Source organism: Micrasema longulum, unplaced genomic scaffold (genome assembly GCF_059751315.1).
Source record: "Micrasema longulum isolate JH-2025_06_02 unplaced genomic scaffold, ASM5975131v1 h1tg001160l, whole genome shotgun sequence".
NCBI classification, from domain to species: domain Eukaryota; kingdom Metazoa; phylum Arthropoda; class Insecta; order Trichoptera; family Brachycentridae; genus Micrasema; species Micrasema longulum.
The window spans coordinates 140,860-161,441 of NW_028278347.1; the positions used below are offsets into that span (position 1 = coordinate 140,860).

At 35.7% G+C, this 20,582-nt stretch overlaps 1 protein-coding gene across 1 annotated transcript; it reads left to right on the forward strand.

The window, feature by feature from the left end:
* The first annotated feature begins 4,467 nt into the window (after window positions 1-4,467).
* LOC148276702 (uncharacterized) lies at window positions 4,468-9,756 on the forward strand. The gene has a single exon (XM_088233912.1). The coding sequence runs from the start codon at window positions 4,468-4,470 to the stop codon at window positions 9,754-9,756; it is 5,289 nt and encodes a 1,762-aa protein (XP_088090038.1).
* Window positions 9,757-20,582: the final 10,826 nt, after the last annotated feature.

A 20,582-nucleotide genomic window follows, 5' to 3' on the forward strand; every position in this document is an offset into this window, starting at 1 on the left:
AGTATAAGTTTCACGTTGCATTTTATACGGGAAATATCTGGGAAAATTAAATCTAAATAGAGGAAATTTATGATAGTTTACTACCACCATTTTGTGAAAAATTCACTGTGTTACTACATATTTTTCAAAGATCTTCGAGCTGGCTTTGTATAAATTGCCTGTGCGCTTAAGGGAACTTTATGACTGAAAATTTTGCATTACTAAGCAGTGATACACGTATTTTCAACAAATAGATCCTACATGACCGACTGTAAATGCACTCTTAGTGTACCAGGTGGTACGAAATCGGAACCGGGACAATGCTATTCTCTGCTTAGCATTTTCAATAGCGAACTACGTTATTTATATACGGAATCCAGAGGAGACCCTGATCTAAATCGAATTTATTGCAAAAGAAAATTCAATCATGTTTTGCTTAAAAGTTAAATGCCTGGGAGTACGTATTTTATGGGAATCAAATTTAAATATCTTTAGAGAATAATTTTTGTACGTTCACTCAAATAAATCTGGAAATTTCCTACCCTTTTATTATTTGCACTTAAATTGGGAATAAATTGGTCGAAAAGAGTTGAAGTGGTTGGTTAATGCTGACGAATGGAAATCGATTCTCTACTTTGGACCTTACTGTAGATTAAAAACATTCAAAAACACATATTCGTACCGCTTAACAAACATAATTATAACAATGAGTTAAACATAATTAAATCTATCGCGATAAATAACAGATATAATAATACATTAGTTAATAACCTGATAAGAAAGAAACAAAAGCGTCTCGTAAACAATAAATTAACCCAAAGTTTGACAACAAACAATAATAATAAAGACCGAAAGCGGTGGGCAAAACTTTTGTATATTGGAAAAACTAGTGATAAAATTGGACAAATAATAAATAAAAATAAATGCACTGCAGCCTTTTACAATAATAATTCCTTAGCTAATTTGTTGTTAAATACTAAAGACAAAAAAGATAAGTTTTCCAACTCAGGAACTTACTTTCTTAATTGTAACGACTGTAAAAATACATGCTTCGTAGGCCAAACGGGTAGAGCCTTTAAAACACGCATAAAAGAGCACATACAATCATGGTCTAATAATAAAGATAATTAAAATTTTGCCAATTATTTAATAAAAAATAAACATTCCTTCGAGTTAAAAAATAATGTAAAAATAATTCATATTGCACCTAAAGACCATAAACTTGACAAATTAGAAATTCTCGAAATTAATAGATTAAAAAATAAATCCGACGTAAAATTACTTAATAAACAGATAACACATGTGCATTCTCCATTACTTTACCCATTGTAACATAATTTCACTAATGACTTTTTACCCTTTGTTTTTCAGAAATCATTATTTACAAAACCACACTCACGAAGGATGGGACACTAAAAATAAAATAAAATACTTAAATTTGTTAAAATAGCATTATTTTAATTCATTAGTTAACCCAAAGAAAATTTGTTGATAATGATCCTTAAGATAAAAATAACTTTATTTAATTTACTTACATATAACTTTGAATTATCTATCCTTACATCTGTTCTGTATAAATACATTTAACTCTTTAATAAAGATACCAGTCTCGAAGATGTCGTGAAAGCGATGAAACCGGTCACTGGATATTCCAAATTTGTGGATTAAAGTATCACTCGTGTTTTATTCATATAATAGATTAAAAACATGTTTGTTATTTTACATGTACAGAATTGTGCGAATCAACAGTATAAAATTATTTTTAACTAAAAATAAGTTTTTTATTGATATTTTGAGTTACAGGTGACGTACAATAAAAAAAATGTGTTTGATTTAATAGGATGTATTTATTTCATTTTATTTTTATTTTATTTATTAAGAAAAAACAACAGCTGTTATTTAAGAATTCAAAATATAAAAAATAGTACATACATCCAGTTAAAGTTTTTCACAAATATAATGAGATAACATGTTACACAGTAAAGAGAAAAATAATATATTATATTAGAAATGAGAAAAAAAAGAGCTCGTAAGAAGGTTAAGGGATGAGGAAATAGAGTGAAGGAGTGGAGGAGAGGGATTTTCATAATATAGTTGACCAATTCAAAATGTTGATATTATAATAAAATAAACATAATTAAAGAAACATTAACTTATTCACACTGACAATGTTTCATTTTACCGTGTTTCAAAAAAATCTTTTTTAAGTCACAATATTTTGTATTAAAAATATCTAAATTGGGACCAAGTTAATTAAATTTGAAGCAGCTACGATAAATAAACGAGTTTCCACGAGGACTCACGAATCAAAGAACTATGGTTTGAATCTTACTCAACCCTTATCTGATTTCCATTTTCTAATAGTGAGTTATTTGCAACTTGTTAAAGATGGCCCTTAAAATAAAAAAGCAAACATTTATTTTTTCTTTAAAAAAAAAAATATGAAAAGAAACATTGATTATTAGGCGATCATTTTCTTACCTCAAGTTAGCACACAGAAACTCGAGGAAGTTTTTTCACACAGTATGTTTAAGGGTAATTATTTTATTTGCACATTCAATTCGCGAACCAGCAACCAGTCAATCGCTCTTACCTATCATCGGATAATTAGCGCAATTAATGTGAATAAGTTTATGGGTGAGCTTTAGCTGATTATCAAAACATATCAAGAAAATTCTTAATAATGAATAGATAATAATTTGTTCTATTGAATGTGTTACGTAATGACAAAGCTGAATGTGGGATCTGGGATTTAACATCAAATTTCACAAACAATTAACCGTGTTATGTAGCGCAGTAACAAATCGTTATTCATAGCATAGCCAACTGTGCATAACATGTTAGTTACAACGCGGTGTGATAAAAACCATGGGGGTTTTATTTTTTTGAAAATTCAAATGATATAAATACAAACAAATACAAACTAATACCACTTTCAGACAAAGGGATTTTGAGTAATATTCAATTCAAATCTATAACCTACTTCCACTATCTATTAAAACAATTAGTAACGAGAAAATGTATGTGGAGCTAGGTAGAAGTAAAATGGATTGTTTCATTCGCCCATACCAATATTGAATCAACTGCTCCACAACTGTATAGCTTATGTTAGGTTTTTGTTATTTTCGTTGTGTGTTTTGTAATATAAATATTATAGATGTACATAAATACCTTGTTTTTAAAACTGTCTGAATATTTGTTACTTATCTTCGTTTTTTTAAGTTAGTCATCTTTGTTTATTCTCAAATGTAATTTTTAAAAAGTATATTGTTAAGTGTCCTCAGCACGGAAAACCCCAATAAGGTCACATTACTTTTATTATTAATTATAGTTTGTAATCATAAAATATGAATGAGTGAATAAATAAAAATATTATGAAAATTATAATGATTGTTTTCATATTCGTTTCCTGTGGTGAGCAGAGCACTGCATTGGCAATTCCGTTCAATACTATAGAGTTGATTTAAAAATTGAAAAATCGGATGTTTCCTGGATAGACGTTGAATTTGAACCGGGTTGTGGTCCCGTAGTCGTCGTTTGTTGGCCTCGTGGTCAGCTCGTTTGTCTACCATGCAAGAGTTTTGGGGTTCGATTCCTGGCATGATTAACTTAAAATATTTATTTAAATGGTTGTTTTCACCCAAAAATATTTCATCGTCCCTGGACTGGTACCTAAAGCGTTTACCTTCATGTAACAATAAATGATCAAGATACCCTTCGATTGGTTTGCCTTAGGTGTGGAAAGAGAATAATGATGATCATTGTAGCCGACGTCATAGTCCTTTATTTTATTATTGTATGTTCGTATAAATGTTTCAATTATTATTTTACTTGTATTTAATATATAACCTAGTATGTATGAGTCTGCGAGGCTAATTCCGTGCCTAACCGGCCGCTGCCGTATAAAGGACAAATTGAGCGGAGCGTGTCAAGCTAGCGGCCCTTTCACGTCCGCTCTAGTCGGCGCTCGATTGTGCAATGGAGGGACGGAGGCGGGGGTCGGGGCTTATACGTTGGCTAGGGGGCGCCTATTTACGTTGGCCGCTCGGGAGAATACTTGACAGGAGTGGGGGGCCGGCACCATTCCCATACCTAAGTTAACCGTAGGGTCAGATTTTGTAATCTTGTATAAATATGTGCACATGTGAGAAATAAAGACATCGATCGAAAACAGTAAACACTCTCTTTTAACTCTACTCTGCCCGATTACTTCGCCACTTCGTCTTCAGATCTTCACTGCATCTTTCCTGGACTCAGCCGAATCCAGAAGCGGATTTACAACCTGCTAGCCGCCACTGTCAGCCGACAGTATTTGGAATAAATATTCATACCTACGGGCTACTGATACCTATCGCAGCTCGCAGTAGAATACTAGCGCCTTGCCGAGATTTTTACAGTCTTACAATTCTTTATACGAGGCGGAAACGCGTCTCGTACAAAGTGGTCCTTCACTGCCGAATCTTCTACTGAATATCACAGCCGCCCAAGATGACTCCTGTATTGCGATCGGGGAAGAACGCCGCCGAACTGGTGGACCCCGCCATATCTGAAAGAGAATCATCCGACGACGATGCTTCTGACAACGCTTCTCAAGCATCAGCCAACACCATCAGATTCCTGAAGGCACAGAACAAGGAGCTTCGCATCCAACTGAAGCGCCAGAGTAGAAGAGAGAGCCGCCCACAGCCGTTGGACGGAGAACAGGGACCATCTACACTCCCACCATTGGAAGGATCTGAGGAGAGCGCTGCTGGACTCACAGAGACGTGGGTCAACCGCTCCGCAGATCCCATGGCGCAGATGGCCACCGCTATTGCTGAGATGGCCTCAGCAATAAGAACCTCGTCGATAGGGAGCCCCAGGCCGCCTAACGTGGAAGACGATAGCAGAGTTGGGGCCATGATGGCCCGACAGTCCAGCGCCAAGGACCTGCCCGTCTACACAGGAGAGCCGCTGGAGTGGCCCACCTTTAGCTCTCAGTATCATCAATCGACTGAGATGTGCCGCCTATCAGAGCCGGAGAACCTCCTACGTCTGCAGCGCGCCCTGAGGGGGCGAGCGAGAGAGGCGGTCTCAGCGCTACTCGTAGAGCCGCGTAACGTCGGACAAATCATCCGAACTTTGGAGCTGCGCTTTGGCCAAAAAGAAGTCATCGTCGCAGCCATGCTGGATAGAGTAAGGAGACTCCAATGTCTTCAGGGTACTGGTTCGACGGAGTCACTGATCGAGCTATCTGGTGCCATCAGCAACGTGATCGCCACTCTGGAAGGCTTCGGTGGTGAATATCTTACTACCCCGCAGTTACTAAGCGAGCTAGTAGCGAAACTACCGCTATGTATGCGTACATCGTGGTGGGGGGCCAGACGAGGTGATAATAACAGAGCCACTGTTAAAGATTTTTCTGTCTGGCTAGAAGAAATATCGAGCGCCGCAATGTTGTGCGGAGGTATCGAACCGAACATTTATAGTGGAAAAGGCAATCGAAAACGCGAGTTAGTAAATACCGCGGTAGTGCCTCAAATACCTACAGGTGAGAAGAACAAGTGTGCATTGTGTAATCGATCTCACCCTATTCAGTCGTGCCGGGACTATTTAAAGTTATCAGTGGCCGAGCGATGGCAAATAGTTAAAAGTAAAAACTTATGCTTTTCGTGCTTAGGGGAATCGCATAGGGTTACGCAATGTAAACATTCGCGTGAGTGCAGCGTTGATAGGTGCCGTTCATTGCACCATAAAACGCTTCACGAATCTAACCGCGGAGAAGTGCGCGAATATCGACCTACCGCCGAGGTCGGAGCCTCGAGCTCATCGTTTTCGCGACAAAACAATTCCTTGAACGGAAATCAATCCGCAAGGAGAGAATCAAGTGAGAATTTAGTGAGTGAAAGTGAAAACCGCTATGACAATGAAAACTCACGAAATAGAACAGTTGTGAACACGTGGTCAACGAACGGACCGATTCTTTTAAAATTATTACCGGTGGAAATAAGTGGACCAGCGGGAACAGTGACTTCGTACGCCTTGTTGGATGAAGGGTCTACAATCACCCTCATCGACAGTGAAGTGGCGGACCGTGCAGGTGCGTCAGGGAAAATACGAGGACTAAAAATTCACGGGGCCGGTGGCATGAATGTGACGGATGAGTCATCACGTCGCATAACAGTAAATATCCGCGGCAATAACAGTGAAATATACAAAATGCGAGCTAACACGATGCAATATTTAAATTTACCGCCTCAAGCCGTAATGGACGCCGGACAAATTAAAACAGTGCGCCCGCAAATTTTAATTGGCCAAGATAATGCTTCCTTGATTGTAACGAGGGAAGCAAGGAAAAGTGGGAGATATATTATCTCCGTTACTGCATTAGGAGAGGCAATTCACGGCGGTACAAATACAATGCCGTTTCAAACAATCGCCGCAATACAAGACAACGCCCGATTAGAAAATCTTGTGAAGAAAAATTATGCCGTTGACTCGTTAGGTATTTTGCCGAAAATTAGAATATCTTGCAGTGAAAAAAGAGCAATTGATATTCTTCAAAACACTACTCGACCTCTGATATCGGGACAATGGGAAACAGGACTTTTGTGGAAAGATGACGTCATAAGCCTCCCAAATAATCGGCAAACGGCGCTACGAAGACTAGAACTAATTGAAAAGAAATTTCGCAAAAACGAGTCTTTAGCTATCGCGTACAAATCAAAAATAAATGAGTATATCAGAAAAGGATATGCTCGAGAGCTCACATGCATTGAGAAAAATACATTGACGAATAGAACGTACTACCTACCGCACTTCGCAGTTAGTCATGTGAATAAACCCGGAAAGCTACGTATTGTCTTCGATGCCGCAAGTAAATATCGCGGTGTTTCGTTGAACGATTGCTTACTAAGTGGACCAGATATGCTAACTTCACTTCTAGGGAACGTGATACGATTTCGAGAGGGAAAGATCGCCCTCGCGGCGGATATAAAAGAAATGTTTCTGAGAATCCGAATACGCGACGAAGATCAACAGTCACAAAGATTTCTTTGGCGTGATAATGAAGACGAACATATCCGCGAGATGGTCATGAGCTCAATGACGTTCGGAGCTACATGCTCACCGAGCAGCGCTCAGTTTGTTAAAAATAAAATAGCGGAGGAACAATCACTTGGAATGATGAAAGCAAAAATGGCCATTTTAAATCATTTTTATGTAGACGATTTTCTAATAGGAATCGACTCGGTAAAAGAAAGCATTCAATTGCGAAGCGATATTACCACAGTGCTCGGACGAGGTGGTTTTGAGTTAACAAATTGGGCCTCAAATAATCCAGAGGTAGTACGAGCAATACCGGAAAATCTGCGTGCGAATACATCTATAAATATAATAAGTGGACAAGATGTAACCGAAAGAGTGCTCGGGATAAAGTGGAATCCAGTTAGTGACAATTTTTTGTTTAAATTCAAAGAAACTCCAGCGGTGTCCGAACTCTATATACCTACCAAGCGCGAAATGCTTAGTGAAGTAATGAGCATTTTTGATCCCCTTGGATTCATTGGGTGTTTAACAATCCGACCTCGTATCTTACTACAAGAGGTATGGCGTTCGAAAACTAATTGGGACACTGAAGTAGATGGAAAATACGCGGTAAAGTGGCATAAATGGTTGAAAATCTTACAAGAAACAAATTGCGCGATTCCGAGGCAATGCACAAGCTATAAAGAAGCACCGGTAGAATTACATGTGTTTTGTGACGCTTCGGAGCAAGCAAGCTGTGCGGTGGCATATTTCGTCGAAAGGACAATGGACAAAAGTTTAATCACATTCATAGGCAGTAAATGCAAGGTGAGCCCATTGCGTGCCTTATCGATACCGCGGCTCGAACTGCAAGCCGCTCTTATAGCAGCGCGCCTAGCGGCTACTATTAAAAAGGAATGTGATAGCCGTATTATAAAAACTATTTACTGGACGGACTCGACAACTGTCTTAATTTGGGTACAGAGCGATGCGCGAACATACTCACCATTTGTCGCACACAGATTGGGTGAGATAGACGAACTTACTAACGCAACGGAATGGAGATGGGTGCCCACAAAGCAGAATCCAGCAGATTTAGGTACCCGAGATGGAGAGATACCTGACCTTACGATGAAAGGAATGTGGTTCGGAGGTCCTGAATTCCTCAAATATTCTGAAGATATGTGGCCACCTGTCAAAGGTTTAAATACAAATCGAAACCTGGCTAACACAGAGTTGCGGACCGAAATAATATGTTTGAACAGTGCAATAATGCTGAATGCTCTCCCGGATCAGAACAGGTTTTCGTCGTGGCAACGTTTAATTAGAACTACGGCGTGGATTTTTCGATTCGTCAACAGGTGTCGCAAAAGAGAGCGAATCATTAGCGCTACACTAACTGCTCAAGAAATATCAGCATCGGAACTTACATGGATTAAGATTGCGCAATCCGATAGCTACAACAAAGAGATAGAAATCCTTTCACGGGGGGAGTCTCTCCCGAAAGCCAGTAAAATTTCGTGTCTAAATCCATACCTGGATAAGGATAATATTTTAAAAATGGGTACTAGATTAATGGCAACAGACAACATGGCCGCCGAAATAAAGTCGCCTATAATTTTAGACGGAACTCATGCTTATACACGCCTGCTTGTAAGAAATTTCCACGAAAAAGCTAATCACGCAAGTACAGAGAGGACGATGAGTGATCTAAGGCAGCGTTTTTTCATCACAAAATTAAGATCAAATATTCGACAAATAATACACCGTTGCCAATTTTGTCGAAACGAAAGGAGTCATCCGATTGCGCCATTAATGGGACAGTTACCGGTAGCACGCCTAGATCATCACGTTCGTCCGTTTACACACTGCGGAGTCGATATGTTTGGACCTTTATATGTAACTGTTGGGCGACATAAAGAAAAGCGCTACGGGGCCTTATTTACATGTATGACGACACGTGCGATTCATATCGAAATAACTCACTCTTTAAGTGCGGACGCGACCATCCAAGCTCTTCGAAGGATGGCCGCGCGACGCGGACACCCTAACACGATGTATTCCGATAACGGAACTAACTTCAAAGGAGCGGATAAAGAAATATCGGAAGCAGTACGACAACTCGCAGACAATCCTGAGCTTCAGAATGCAGCCACCGTGCGGGGAATTCGATGGAAATTCAACTCTCCGGCAAGCCCATTTATGGGGGGTAGCTGGGAAAGGTTGATCCGAAGTGCAAAGCGCGCGTTAATGGCAATATTAAAAGAACAGGCCCCAAAAGAGGAAGTTTTATTGACAGCCATTGCAGAAGCAGAGTTTACTGTGAATACAAGACCTCTGACTCACCTGTCACTCGACGCGAGAGACGCTCCACCACTAACACCTATGCATTTCTTGATAGGTGATGACGGTAGCCAACCTCGCTTAGCGGACTACCGAGACACGCCCCCAGAAGTGTGCCTTAAAAAACAATGGCGAATCGCCCAAAGAATGGCCGATCAATTTTGGAAAAGATGGCTTCGTGAATACCTACCAACCCTCGCCCAGAGACAAAAATGGAGGGAGATTACAAAACCGCTAGAAGTAGGAGATGTAGTGATAATCACGGACCCAGCTCTACCTCGGAACGAGTGGCCACGTGGGATAATTATCGAGGTCAACCCGGGACGAGATGGTATCATCAGAACCGCAAGGGTCAAGACAGCGAAAGGCGAATTCACGCGACCAACGGCCAAACTCGCAGTACTTAATGTAAAACAAGATGACGTCTGATTACTAAGGAGTGTCTCTCGACAGGGGGGAGTGTAGCCGACGTCATAGTCCTTTATTTTATTATTGTATGTTCGTATAAATGTTTCAATTATTATTTTACTTGTATTTAATATATAACCTAGTATGTATGAGTCTGCGAGGCTAATTCCGTGCCTAACCGGCCGCTGCCGTATAAAGGACAAATTGAGCGGAGCGTGTCAAGCTAGCGGCCCTTTCACGTCCGCTCTAGTCGGCGCTCGATTGTGCAATGGAGGGACGGAGGCGGGGGTCGGGGCTTATACGTTGGCTAGGGGGCGCCTATTTACGTTGGCCGCTCGGGAGAATACTTGACAGGAGTGGGGGGCCGGCACCATTTCCATACCTAAGTTAACCGTAGGGTCAGATTTTGTAATCTTGTATAAATATGTGCACATGTGAGAAATAAAGACATCGATCGAAAACAGTAAACACTCTCTTTTAACTCTACTCTGCCCGATTACTTCGCCACTTCGTCTTCAGATCTTCACTGCATCTTTCCTGGACTCAGCCGAATCCAGAAGCGGATTTACAACCTGCTAGCCGCCACTGTCAGCCGACAGTATTTGGAATAAATATTCATACCTACGGGCTACTGATACCTATCGCAGCTCGCAGTAGAATACTAGCGCCTTGCCGAGATTTTTACAGTCTCACAATTCTTTATACGAGGCGGAAACGCGTCTCGTACAATCATGTTGTGGTTCCGTAGTAGTATTGTGGACTCACAGGCTAAAGGTCCAAGGCTCGAATCTCACTCTACAATTACTCAATTTCCATTTTTCCAGCACAAGTTATTTACGACTGTTAGGAAATATTTGTAAATTAAAATATTTGAGTAAATAATAAAAACTCAAGTATTTATCTTTTGAAAACTAAAAAAGTCTGTTAAAAGGTAAGGTCAATCAATTTGGATTCAACAAGTTTATAACAAAAAGTCTTTGTGATCTCAGAATTCCTAAGGCGAGACTCACTGAAACAAAAAAATAAATCTTTACTGTATAAGTTTTAAAATGTTCAATGAGTTGCCAGAATGTTTCAAAGAAGCTGCTAGAAGCTTCTCCACTTTTTAAACAAAATATTTTGTTTACATTGGGGATAAATAATATATTATGTAGAATTATGAATCAATTTGATTATAGAATATTTATTTTGATAATTAATATATTGTTCTACAGGTAAGTAAATAAATCTTACAGTGTTAATTTTTTAAAGCTGAATACAAATATGTATTAGAAAAATTACAAAGCTTAAAATACAAATTTTGCAAAAACGTATATTTATAATTTTCATTGCTTTATTTGACTCAACATATTTGCTGATTGTCAGATAGCTTTATACCAAGGCGGTTCTAACTAACTTCTGGTTATCAATAAAGACTTTTTTATATTTTACTTTTTGTGCTGTTACATGTTCACTTAATTGCCAAACTTACTAGTTCATTGCTTAATGTATAATTATTGCGTTTTTAAAAATTATTTGTTACTATTAACTTTTTAAAATCATTCTTATGTTGTCGAAATTCCATTTGTCGATGCGTTTTGAAGCTGCAAGACTTTTTGTGATGTTAGCTATCATATTATTTTTATCATATTATGTAAATGTTATCAACTATCAAATATCTAAATTTAGAAAATGGGGTCTAGAATTTCAACCGTCCATGCGCTCAGTAGCTGCAAGACTTGTTGTTATCTAAATTCTAATTTTATAAATTTGCTTTTTATTTCGTTTTTTAACATATCACTTAAACTCTTAACTTCATTGTCACAAAAATCATTTAAAAAAAAAATGTAAATAGGGGCTAGATTTCTTATTGTCCATGCGCTCTGTATCTGCAAAACTTTCTGTTATCTAGCTCATATATATCATTATTGTAATATATCATAATTGGTGACGAGGAACTAGAATCCCAACCGTCCATGCGCTCTGTAGCTGCAAGACGTGTTGGAATATTTATTTATTGTAAAGCGCCCTTGAGGTAATTTTCACAAAAATGGCGCTTTATAAATTATCCAAACATTAAAGAAAACAAGCCGAAAGAATACCAAACTTTCTATCGCTGTTGTAGAATTATGTTGATTCAAATGACTCTTAAAATGTTTAATCTAGTTATTGTGGGCAAGAACTTGAACAAACGCTAAATATGGTTGTAAAATATTATTATTTCTGTTCAAGATTATTATATTTTAATTTAAAAGTGATTCGACTGATAAATAACACCGGAAGATAGATTTAGTAGACTATTTGAACTTTTTAATTTCGGAATATATGTTATTAATTTATGACTTGAAAAGTTTTACGCATTCTTCTTGTTTTTTCTTTTGAACTCAATAAAAAAAAATGTACCATCGAGGAGGAATTTGTTTTGCAAAAAAAAATGTTACTTTTTTAATACGATACATAAAAAAACAATTCAAAACTAACATTATAATGAAACAAACAAAAATATTGCAAAATAAAAACTTTTTTTATCATCACAATCATAAAACTCAAGTTTGAAAAGGAGTAGTAAATTTACATACGTATTACGTTAAAGTTTTTTTTAACGTTTTATTTCAGTTTTTTTTAAATGAATAAATATATCAGCAAATGGGTGACATCTCCATACAAAACTGATCCCTGGGAGTCATTTTTCAGAAGAAATTTTGTGTTTAGTTATATCAAATGCATAGAAGGCAAACGAGGTATTTTAAATTCGGACAAATTTGTACCACCAAGGCGTTTAAGAAATGTGCTTATTGGTTCAAGGTTATACGATTTTTTTAAATGAAATAAATCACAAAATTAGATTAAAAGCCAATAGCCACCGTGTATGCTTACTCCAAAGGACTTTCTTCCTATTGTGTCGTCCTTAGAGCATATCCTGAATATAATCTTAATTAAGTCATAAATACAAGTATGTAATTGGATAGCAGTCGATTTATCAAGGGAGTATGTAATACCACACACTTCAAATGCCTCAATAGATGTGTGGCTTATCTACTCAATGCTCTAATATATTATTATATAATTATTCACCCAAGAGTGAACCGTAAGATAGGAGATAAGATAGTTAAATTTATTATTACGTATTTGAGAAATTAATGTTTTATAAGGCGTTCCTACGCATTCTATTTCCAAGCCTACTCAATTTTCCTAATAAAATATATATTATGATCATCATCATCTTCATACTGTTTACTATTTTTTTTTTTTAATAAACAAATAAATAATGAACATATTTTTGAAAGGGAATGTGGAAGGTTTTTACCTCTATACAAACTGTTTAACATCCACCAGTTTGCCTATGGTGATTCCATTCCTGGTGGGACATTTGCTTTAAGGATTTGACTAACTTTGAGTTGTAACTATGTAATCAGAATACGTAAAATAGTAATATATGTTTTGAAAACAAGATAAAAAACCATTTAATTTAACTGTTTTCAAGAAAAACCAAAACAGTCGAAATATTTTGTGCAGTTATTATTTGAATAGCTGTGACTGGTAGGATACTGAAAAATTACTTATTCTCCCTTTGTGCATTTAAAGACGAATTTACGCCAAACAACTGAATATAAATGGTATATTTTTATGAATTTAAAAGTTTTCAAAAAGTAATTACAACTACTACTTCTACTACCATCACGTCATTTCCCCGTAGAAATATACAGAGAGAATGGACCGTCACACACGTCTATCCTGGCATAAATTCCTAGCTACTTACACATTCATACATTTTGTCATACATGCTCTTCGGTTCTGTCTGCTTTCGACATGACAGACTTAAAATTTTGGTTTATCTGATCATGCCACGTCTTTTTTGGTCGTCCTCGTCTCACGTTCGCGTTCATTTTTAACACATTAGGTACGTGTTTTACCATTCTTTTGTCGTCTATTCGTTCTACATGACCAAACCATCTCAGAGACCTTTTTTTGATCTTATTAATTATACTTGACTCAGATTTACACTCTCGCCTGATTTCATCATTCGTAACCCTGTCATACATTGAGTTCCCACATATTCATCTAAGAGATTGCATTTCAACCGCCTTCTCTCGACTTTCATCCTTCCCCTGCCAGTTCCATATTTCACTTCCATACATAATTTACGGGACTAAAACTCCGTTGTGCACTGCTAGTTTTTAACTTTGATCGAAATATTTTTTTGGCAAATCAGTCTAATCCCAGTCAGTGAAGAATTCACTTCCCTCTTTTGTCAGTCCAAAGAAGTGTATATTATATATATTATATGTCCTTTGAATTATCTTCTTTCAACACAAAGATGCTAAGGCTACTAAATTACAGAGAGCTCCTTGGGCAGCTTTTCTCGTTCGAAAACGATCAACTTTTCCGTGTATGTGGTCACCGATGATAAGGATACTTATGTCCTCAGGTGCGGTATGTGGTGGCCAAGCGATGGTTTATTTCTTTGTTTGTGTTGTAAATCATATAATATTGAACATTAACTTCTGTTTTACCAAAATAAAAGTATTATTATAGATATGTCCTTTAGCTCAATTGCATTGAAAAAAAGCTTTCCGGATTTTTAGTTTTGTTTTCAGTTTAACAACAGACGTGAAACGGACGTTTTCGGTTTGGGCTTGCAATTCTCGACCTGAGTACCTACGGCCCGTGGTATTACTATAAACTGTAACTTACTTCGTAGTTGTTAATCATAGAAGAGTTTTTGTCCGTATGGGCGACTTTATTAGTCAGTGGCGGTATTATTACTTTAAGATAATTACAGTTATAAAAAAATATATATATACATAATTGGTGGGACAGACTTTTGTGACTGGTGGGATTTTAAAATAGTTAATATGTGTGAATTAATAGTTTCAGTATACTCAAAAGTTAATGTATATAATTAAAAAAAAAAAAATGTGCAAATTTATTAAAAAAATACGTTTAGCTATCAGGCGTATCATTATCTTAATCGGGTTGTGGTCCCGTGGCTAGTGTCTCGGACTTAGCTCAATGCTTTAGCTCTGCTCAAAGGTCCATTGTTCAAATCCCACTCTACCTCAACTTAATTCCCATTTTCCAATAATTAAAATACGAATTTACAACTCGTTGAAAATGGCCCTGAAAATGAAATATCTGGGTTCATCAAATAAGAACTCAAATATATATAATTTTTTGTTTTGAAAAAAAATATTAATTAATTAAAGGTGATAAGTGAAAATTCAAAATTGTTTTTATTTTCCCACTTAACATGGAATAACATTATTTTCTTAACTGTTGATTTTGGTGATGTTAAAGAACTAAAACCTTTATTGATGTGGGTGAAATTCATCCGGTTCAATTATTTCAGGAAATATTTTCTTATATTTATAAATGCTATGCATGACACGTTACAATAATTTGGAATTCAAGTAGACTAATTTTTAGTGAAATAAATACATGGACCAATTAATACATTAACGCGCCCTGAGCCCTCAAAAATGACGACGCTTTGACGCTAAGTGGTGCCAACGCGTTTTTAGTCGTTCTTCGAAACAAGCAGGTGTGAAGTTCAAAATTGAAACAAAATGCCTTATTGTGTCATGAAATTGAGTAAAAATCTCTAATTTAAATTTTGAGAAAAAAAATAATGGTGTTACGTTTTATATGTAAATGTTCGTTCATGAGTGGTTAACAAAGCTTAAAATAATTCATATTGAAATAAAATTATTACGTTTGTAAAACTCAAACTTCGCCTAGCGACGCAATTGTAAACTTGCGTTACTAGGCGTTGTTTACAATTCTAACTTACAGGGATGCGCTGATAGGAATACATCTAAAAAAAATAATAAATGCCTATATAAAATATAATAAATTTCTGTCAGCCTCGTGATGTAATAATCAGCACGTTTGCCCACCGTACGAGAAGTCTCTGGTTTGAATTCCGACATGCTTGATATGAAATATATATATAAAAAGGGTATTTTCACGACAGAATATTTAATGGTCCCTGGACTGGTACCTGAAGCGTAAGACTGATCACCTTACCTTCATGTAACAAAAAATATCAAGATACGCTGCGAGTGGTGTACCAATGCAGTGCTTTATGCACCATTAGGTGCAGAAAGGGAATGATGATGATTTAGATTTGATTCAGATTTTGTAGGAATTATTGTCGGTAATTTTTTTTTTTCACCACAACGGGCCCGTAGGCCAAATAACAGTGGTGATTTAAGCTGAATAAATGTGAGTTAATAATATATTAACGTTCTCAGAAATCGAGTGAAAATAATAACACGGGTCGAAATAATAAGGAATTTAAGGAAATAATTTGATTGGAATCCACAAAAAACGAGTGTTGATTGTAATCATTGAAATACAAACCTTTTTAAATTAAAAAAAAAATATCCTCCGACTTTTTGTATTATATGTATGCTTGTCTAATTTTATTTCATTTCATTTATTTATTCATATATTGTACATTACAAAATAAAATATCTTAATTCATACAAATAGAAATAATTAGGTAAAATTAGGTATCTATAAAAAAAAACACATTAGGATACATAATATCCAAAGAATAATATGTTAAAAAAGTAAGAGAATCTTGTAACGAAAAACTCCCTCAGAGACGTGAAAAATGTCAATGTCCAAAGTGATATTGTTTAACATAGAGATAGCCCTTCCAACAGGCATAACCATTGGCAGGTTGGTCCTGTATATTGGAATGTGAAACAGTCTATGTTGACGCTGTCTAAGGTAATTATCAGGAACATAAAAGCTAATGCTCCGCATAACTTCAGGGTTGTCAATAATACCGCGCAACAATCGAAAGAAGTGCGTTGTTAAATACACATTCCTTCTAGTCTTCAAACTGCTGTAACCAAGCACACCCTGGAGAAACTCAATAGAGCCTTAGTATAAATAAACACACTCCGTAACTAAATAGAGACATTTACCCAAGCGTAAACCAAAACCATAATACAAGATACTCTAATAGGGATCTGATACTAAGTGAAGGGGTCAACACTGTTTTGGCATCGAGACAACACTATTACGTAGGCAAAAAGGTCCATAACCTTTTGCCAGAATCGTGGAAAGACGGGAGTGTTGTCAAGTTACGGAAGATGTTGACCTCGCTCTTTCATGACATTGGTCGTAGGGAGTCAGAAAAGTTGATGCATGCCATGGATTGGAGAACCTTACTGGATGTCAAAAATAAAATACAAAAAATGAGGAATTATTTTAAAAAAAAATATTTATAGACGACAACCATGAAGTTTCGCATAAATAAATTGTCTATGTTTTTATGAATGTATGTATGTGTATGTGCATGGGTGAATATACGTGTGTGTGTATGTACATGTGTATATTTATATAAATGTGTATGTCTGTATGTATATGAATCAAAATGTGTATCCAAATAAGTTTATATTTTGTTTGTCTGTGCTCTATATTAATTTGTTAACTATTATAATATATTAAAATGTAATTGCCTAGCTTGGAACGAAGTATGTACCCTTGTTAGCTGGGCAAAGTGAATATGGAATTGTATTTTGATAAAGAGTGTGAATAAATAAATAAATAAATAAACTATGGCCACGTTTTCGTGCCACTACTGTTTAAAATTTTCTAATCTATGGGGCGCGTCTATATATTAATTGATCGATGGGTGAATATCTCAAAACAGTTTTCGGGACCCAAATCAAGAAGCCATTTTTCTACCATACAATTTGAGTTACTGTTTATTTATTTTATGGATTCTAGGAAAAAGGTACACTTGACTCCTCGGCACATATATGTATGTAGCTGTCTCTTTTTTTATTATACACGGATATGAGATATATAATAAAGAGTTGGAACCTTTAAAAAAATAAAAATAATGAGTGTCTATAAAATACTGCCGAGTAAATAAAAATATTTTTTTGTTTCTTATTAGAATGATGTAATAACTTATATTTACAAATAAGTTATTAATTAAAAATACTTGGTATACTTCCATTTAGTTGTTTAACCAATTAGCGCTTTCACTCTCTAATGAGCATCTTCAGACTGGTGAATGTTAAACAGTGTAAGGATAATTTATATAAAACAAAATAACATCTTAAATCTAGGTACATTTAAAAATAAGTTGTTTTTTTTTTTTTTTTTTTAATATCTTATAAATATTTTTTAAGGTCAATTAATTTTTAAATTTAGCTTAACTAAAGATCAACTTAAGTTTTATATAAATTATCCTTACACTGTATAATATCCAACAGTTTGAAGATGCCCATTGAAGAGTGAAAGCACTAATTGGCCAAACAAATATGTAGAAATGTACTGAGTATTTTTAATTACTAATTTGTATGTAAATATAAGTTTTTACATTATTAAAATAGAATTACATAAATAATCGTCAATAAGTAATTTAAATCAAATACTTATTATAAGCATACAAAATATTTTTATATTTTTGGAAGTCACGATTCATGTCAATTTTGAACTTTGTTTTTAACTGTTTAAATTTTTATAGATTATCGTCACGAATTTTGACGTCCCAATTATTTTTTTATATATTATTTAAAAAAAACGAGCAGTCGACAATGATATAATAACATTCTTTTAAAAATACAGTTTAAAGACAGACCAGCAAAGTTTCTAAATAAAAATCATTTATATTATTAAATTGTGTTACAACAAAAGGATGTGTTGATGTGTATTTGTATTAGAGTAAGTGTAAATATGTGTTTATGTGTATTTGTGTGGGAGTAAGTGTTCGGGGGTGTGTATCATTAAATAGTAAGTGGGATTGTATCGCAGCCAGAAATAATAAGTCTTGATTAATTTTTAAATAAATTAAGGGGTATGTAAAATATATCAATAGAGGAAAAAACTCATAAAAATTAGAGCAAGAACAATAGAAGAAAGAGTGTTGTGATGTTGTGAGTCTGGCAGATGGAATAAATACTTATTTTTTGTCACGCGAAAGGGGACATTAAGATTCATTTTGGAGATAAGGTTTAGAGAGTCTACTTTATTTATTATTGAATAATTTATGTAAATAGCATAATTCAGATACAGTGCGTCTATTTTTAAGGGTAAAAATCCATTTTGTTTGACAAGCGTCGTGGCGCAGTTGGTTAGACGGCCGACTGTGAAACTGGCGTCGCGGGTTCGATTCCCGCCAGTTGCGAGAAAAAAATCCATGAAAGATTTTCTTCTCAATTGGTCTGGGTGTTGTGGAAAATTTTTACTACCTCCTTCCATATCCCCTCTTTCCCACCTGCTGACAAACCTCGAAAATAGAAGATTATCAAGCCCAAACCAGTCGCGTTTTTCAAGGAACACGTTTTTTTAATAATTATTTTTTAAAGTTATGAATGAAAACATTTCTCCGTTATATCCATACTGATTTTGAAAAAACATTTTTTTTTTTCAAATCTGTTTTATATATTTTATCGGTTTTCGCAATATGTGATATTTCCGTATTATCTAAAGCAGAGGTTCCCAAATTTTTTTGTGTCGTAGACCCCTTGCCATGTTTTTCGGGTTTTGGTAGACCCCCTACTTACCTGATTTTGATTTTTCATAAATTTCTAACTGTAGTGAAGTTTAGTGTTAAAAATTTAAAGTTAAAACAAATGTTAAGTCTTATACATTTATTAATTGAATTTAAATTAAAACTACTCAAAATAAAATTCTGTATCTGTTATATAAAATAAACGTAACATAAAATGAACTAGTCAATAAGTTTCAATTTCAATTTTCAATTTATTTATTTTAAATATAACATATACATTACAAAAATACATTCAATACGCACATATTATAAAAAGAAAAAAAAATACACGAAAGAGACTCATGTCAAAGTAGTCGAAGAATCCTGCTCCGGAAAACCCCTTCTGATACATGTAACAGATCAATATCCAGAGCGGTGTTGTTCAGCATAGCGGCAGCCCTTCCAACAAGCATAACCATAGGCAGGTTGGTCCTGAATATCGGAATATAAAACAATCTATGCTGACGCTGTCTTAGGTAATTATCAGGAACATACAAACCAATGCTCATCATAATTTCAGAATTATCGATCATACCGCGCAACAATCGATAAAAATGTGTGGTCATATACACATTCCTTCTAGTCTCTAAACTGTTGTAGCCAAGCATACCCTGGAGAAACTCGGTCGGGTAGAGCCAAGGATAATACCCGCACTCTCTCATGTAGAGATATCTCAGAAACTTCTTTTGGATTTTCTCTATCATAAGAGAGTACTTCAGTTCATATGGCCAATGTAAAGTAAATGTTTTAGTGCCACTGGGTATGACGATGGAAAAGAAATAAAAAAACTGCTCGCTATATTCCATAATACAAGATCAGTAACGGGTATGACTTTTTGCAGCCAGAAGTACAGAAGTACTATCAGTGCATGTTGAGATCTACTTTCGTGGACCCCCATTTTCATTTCATGGACCCCCAAATTTTTTTTTCGTTGACGTAGACCCCTTGCAGGTTGTCATAGACCCCAGGGGGTCGATATAGACTACTTTGGGCTTCACTGATCTAAAGTAACATAATATGGCGATAGGTTTATGCGACCGCACCACATTACTGCACGCGAACTAATTCATTAGAACGTTGCGTCGTATTAAGGTCATTTGAATTGAAGAATACATTATAGTTTCATGTCCATTGCATCCACCGATACGTCATTAAGTTACACTGTAACTGCGCCCAATGTGGCATTCTATATAATGGAATATGACTGGAAGTGTCCCAAATATGGCATAGCTATTAACATAATGTTTAAAATTTGAATCTACTTATTTATACGCAAACAAACAAACACGCCACGTCATTTTCCCGTCAATGGATAAAGCCAAACTAATCTATATTTTTGGAGGTTCAC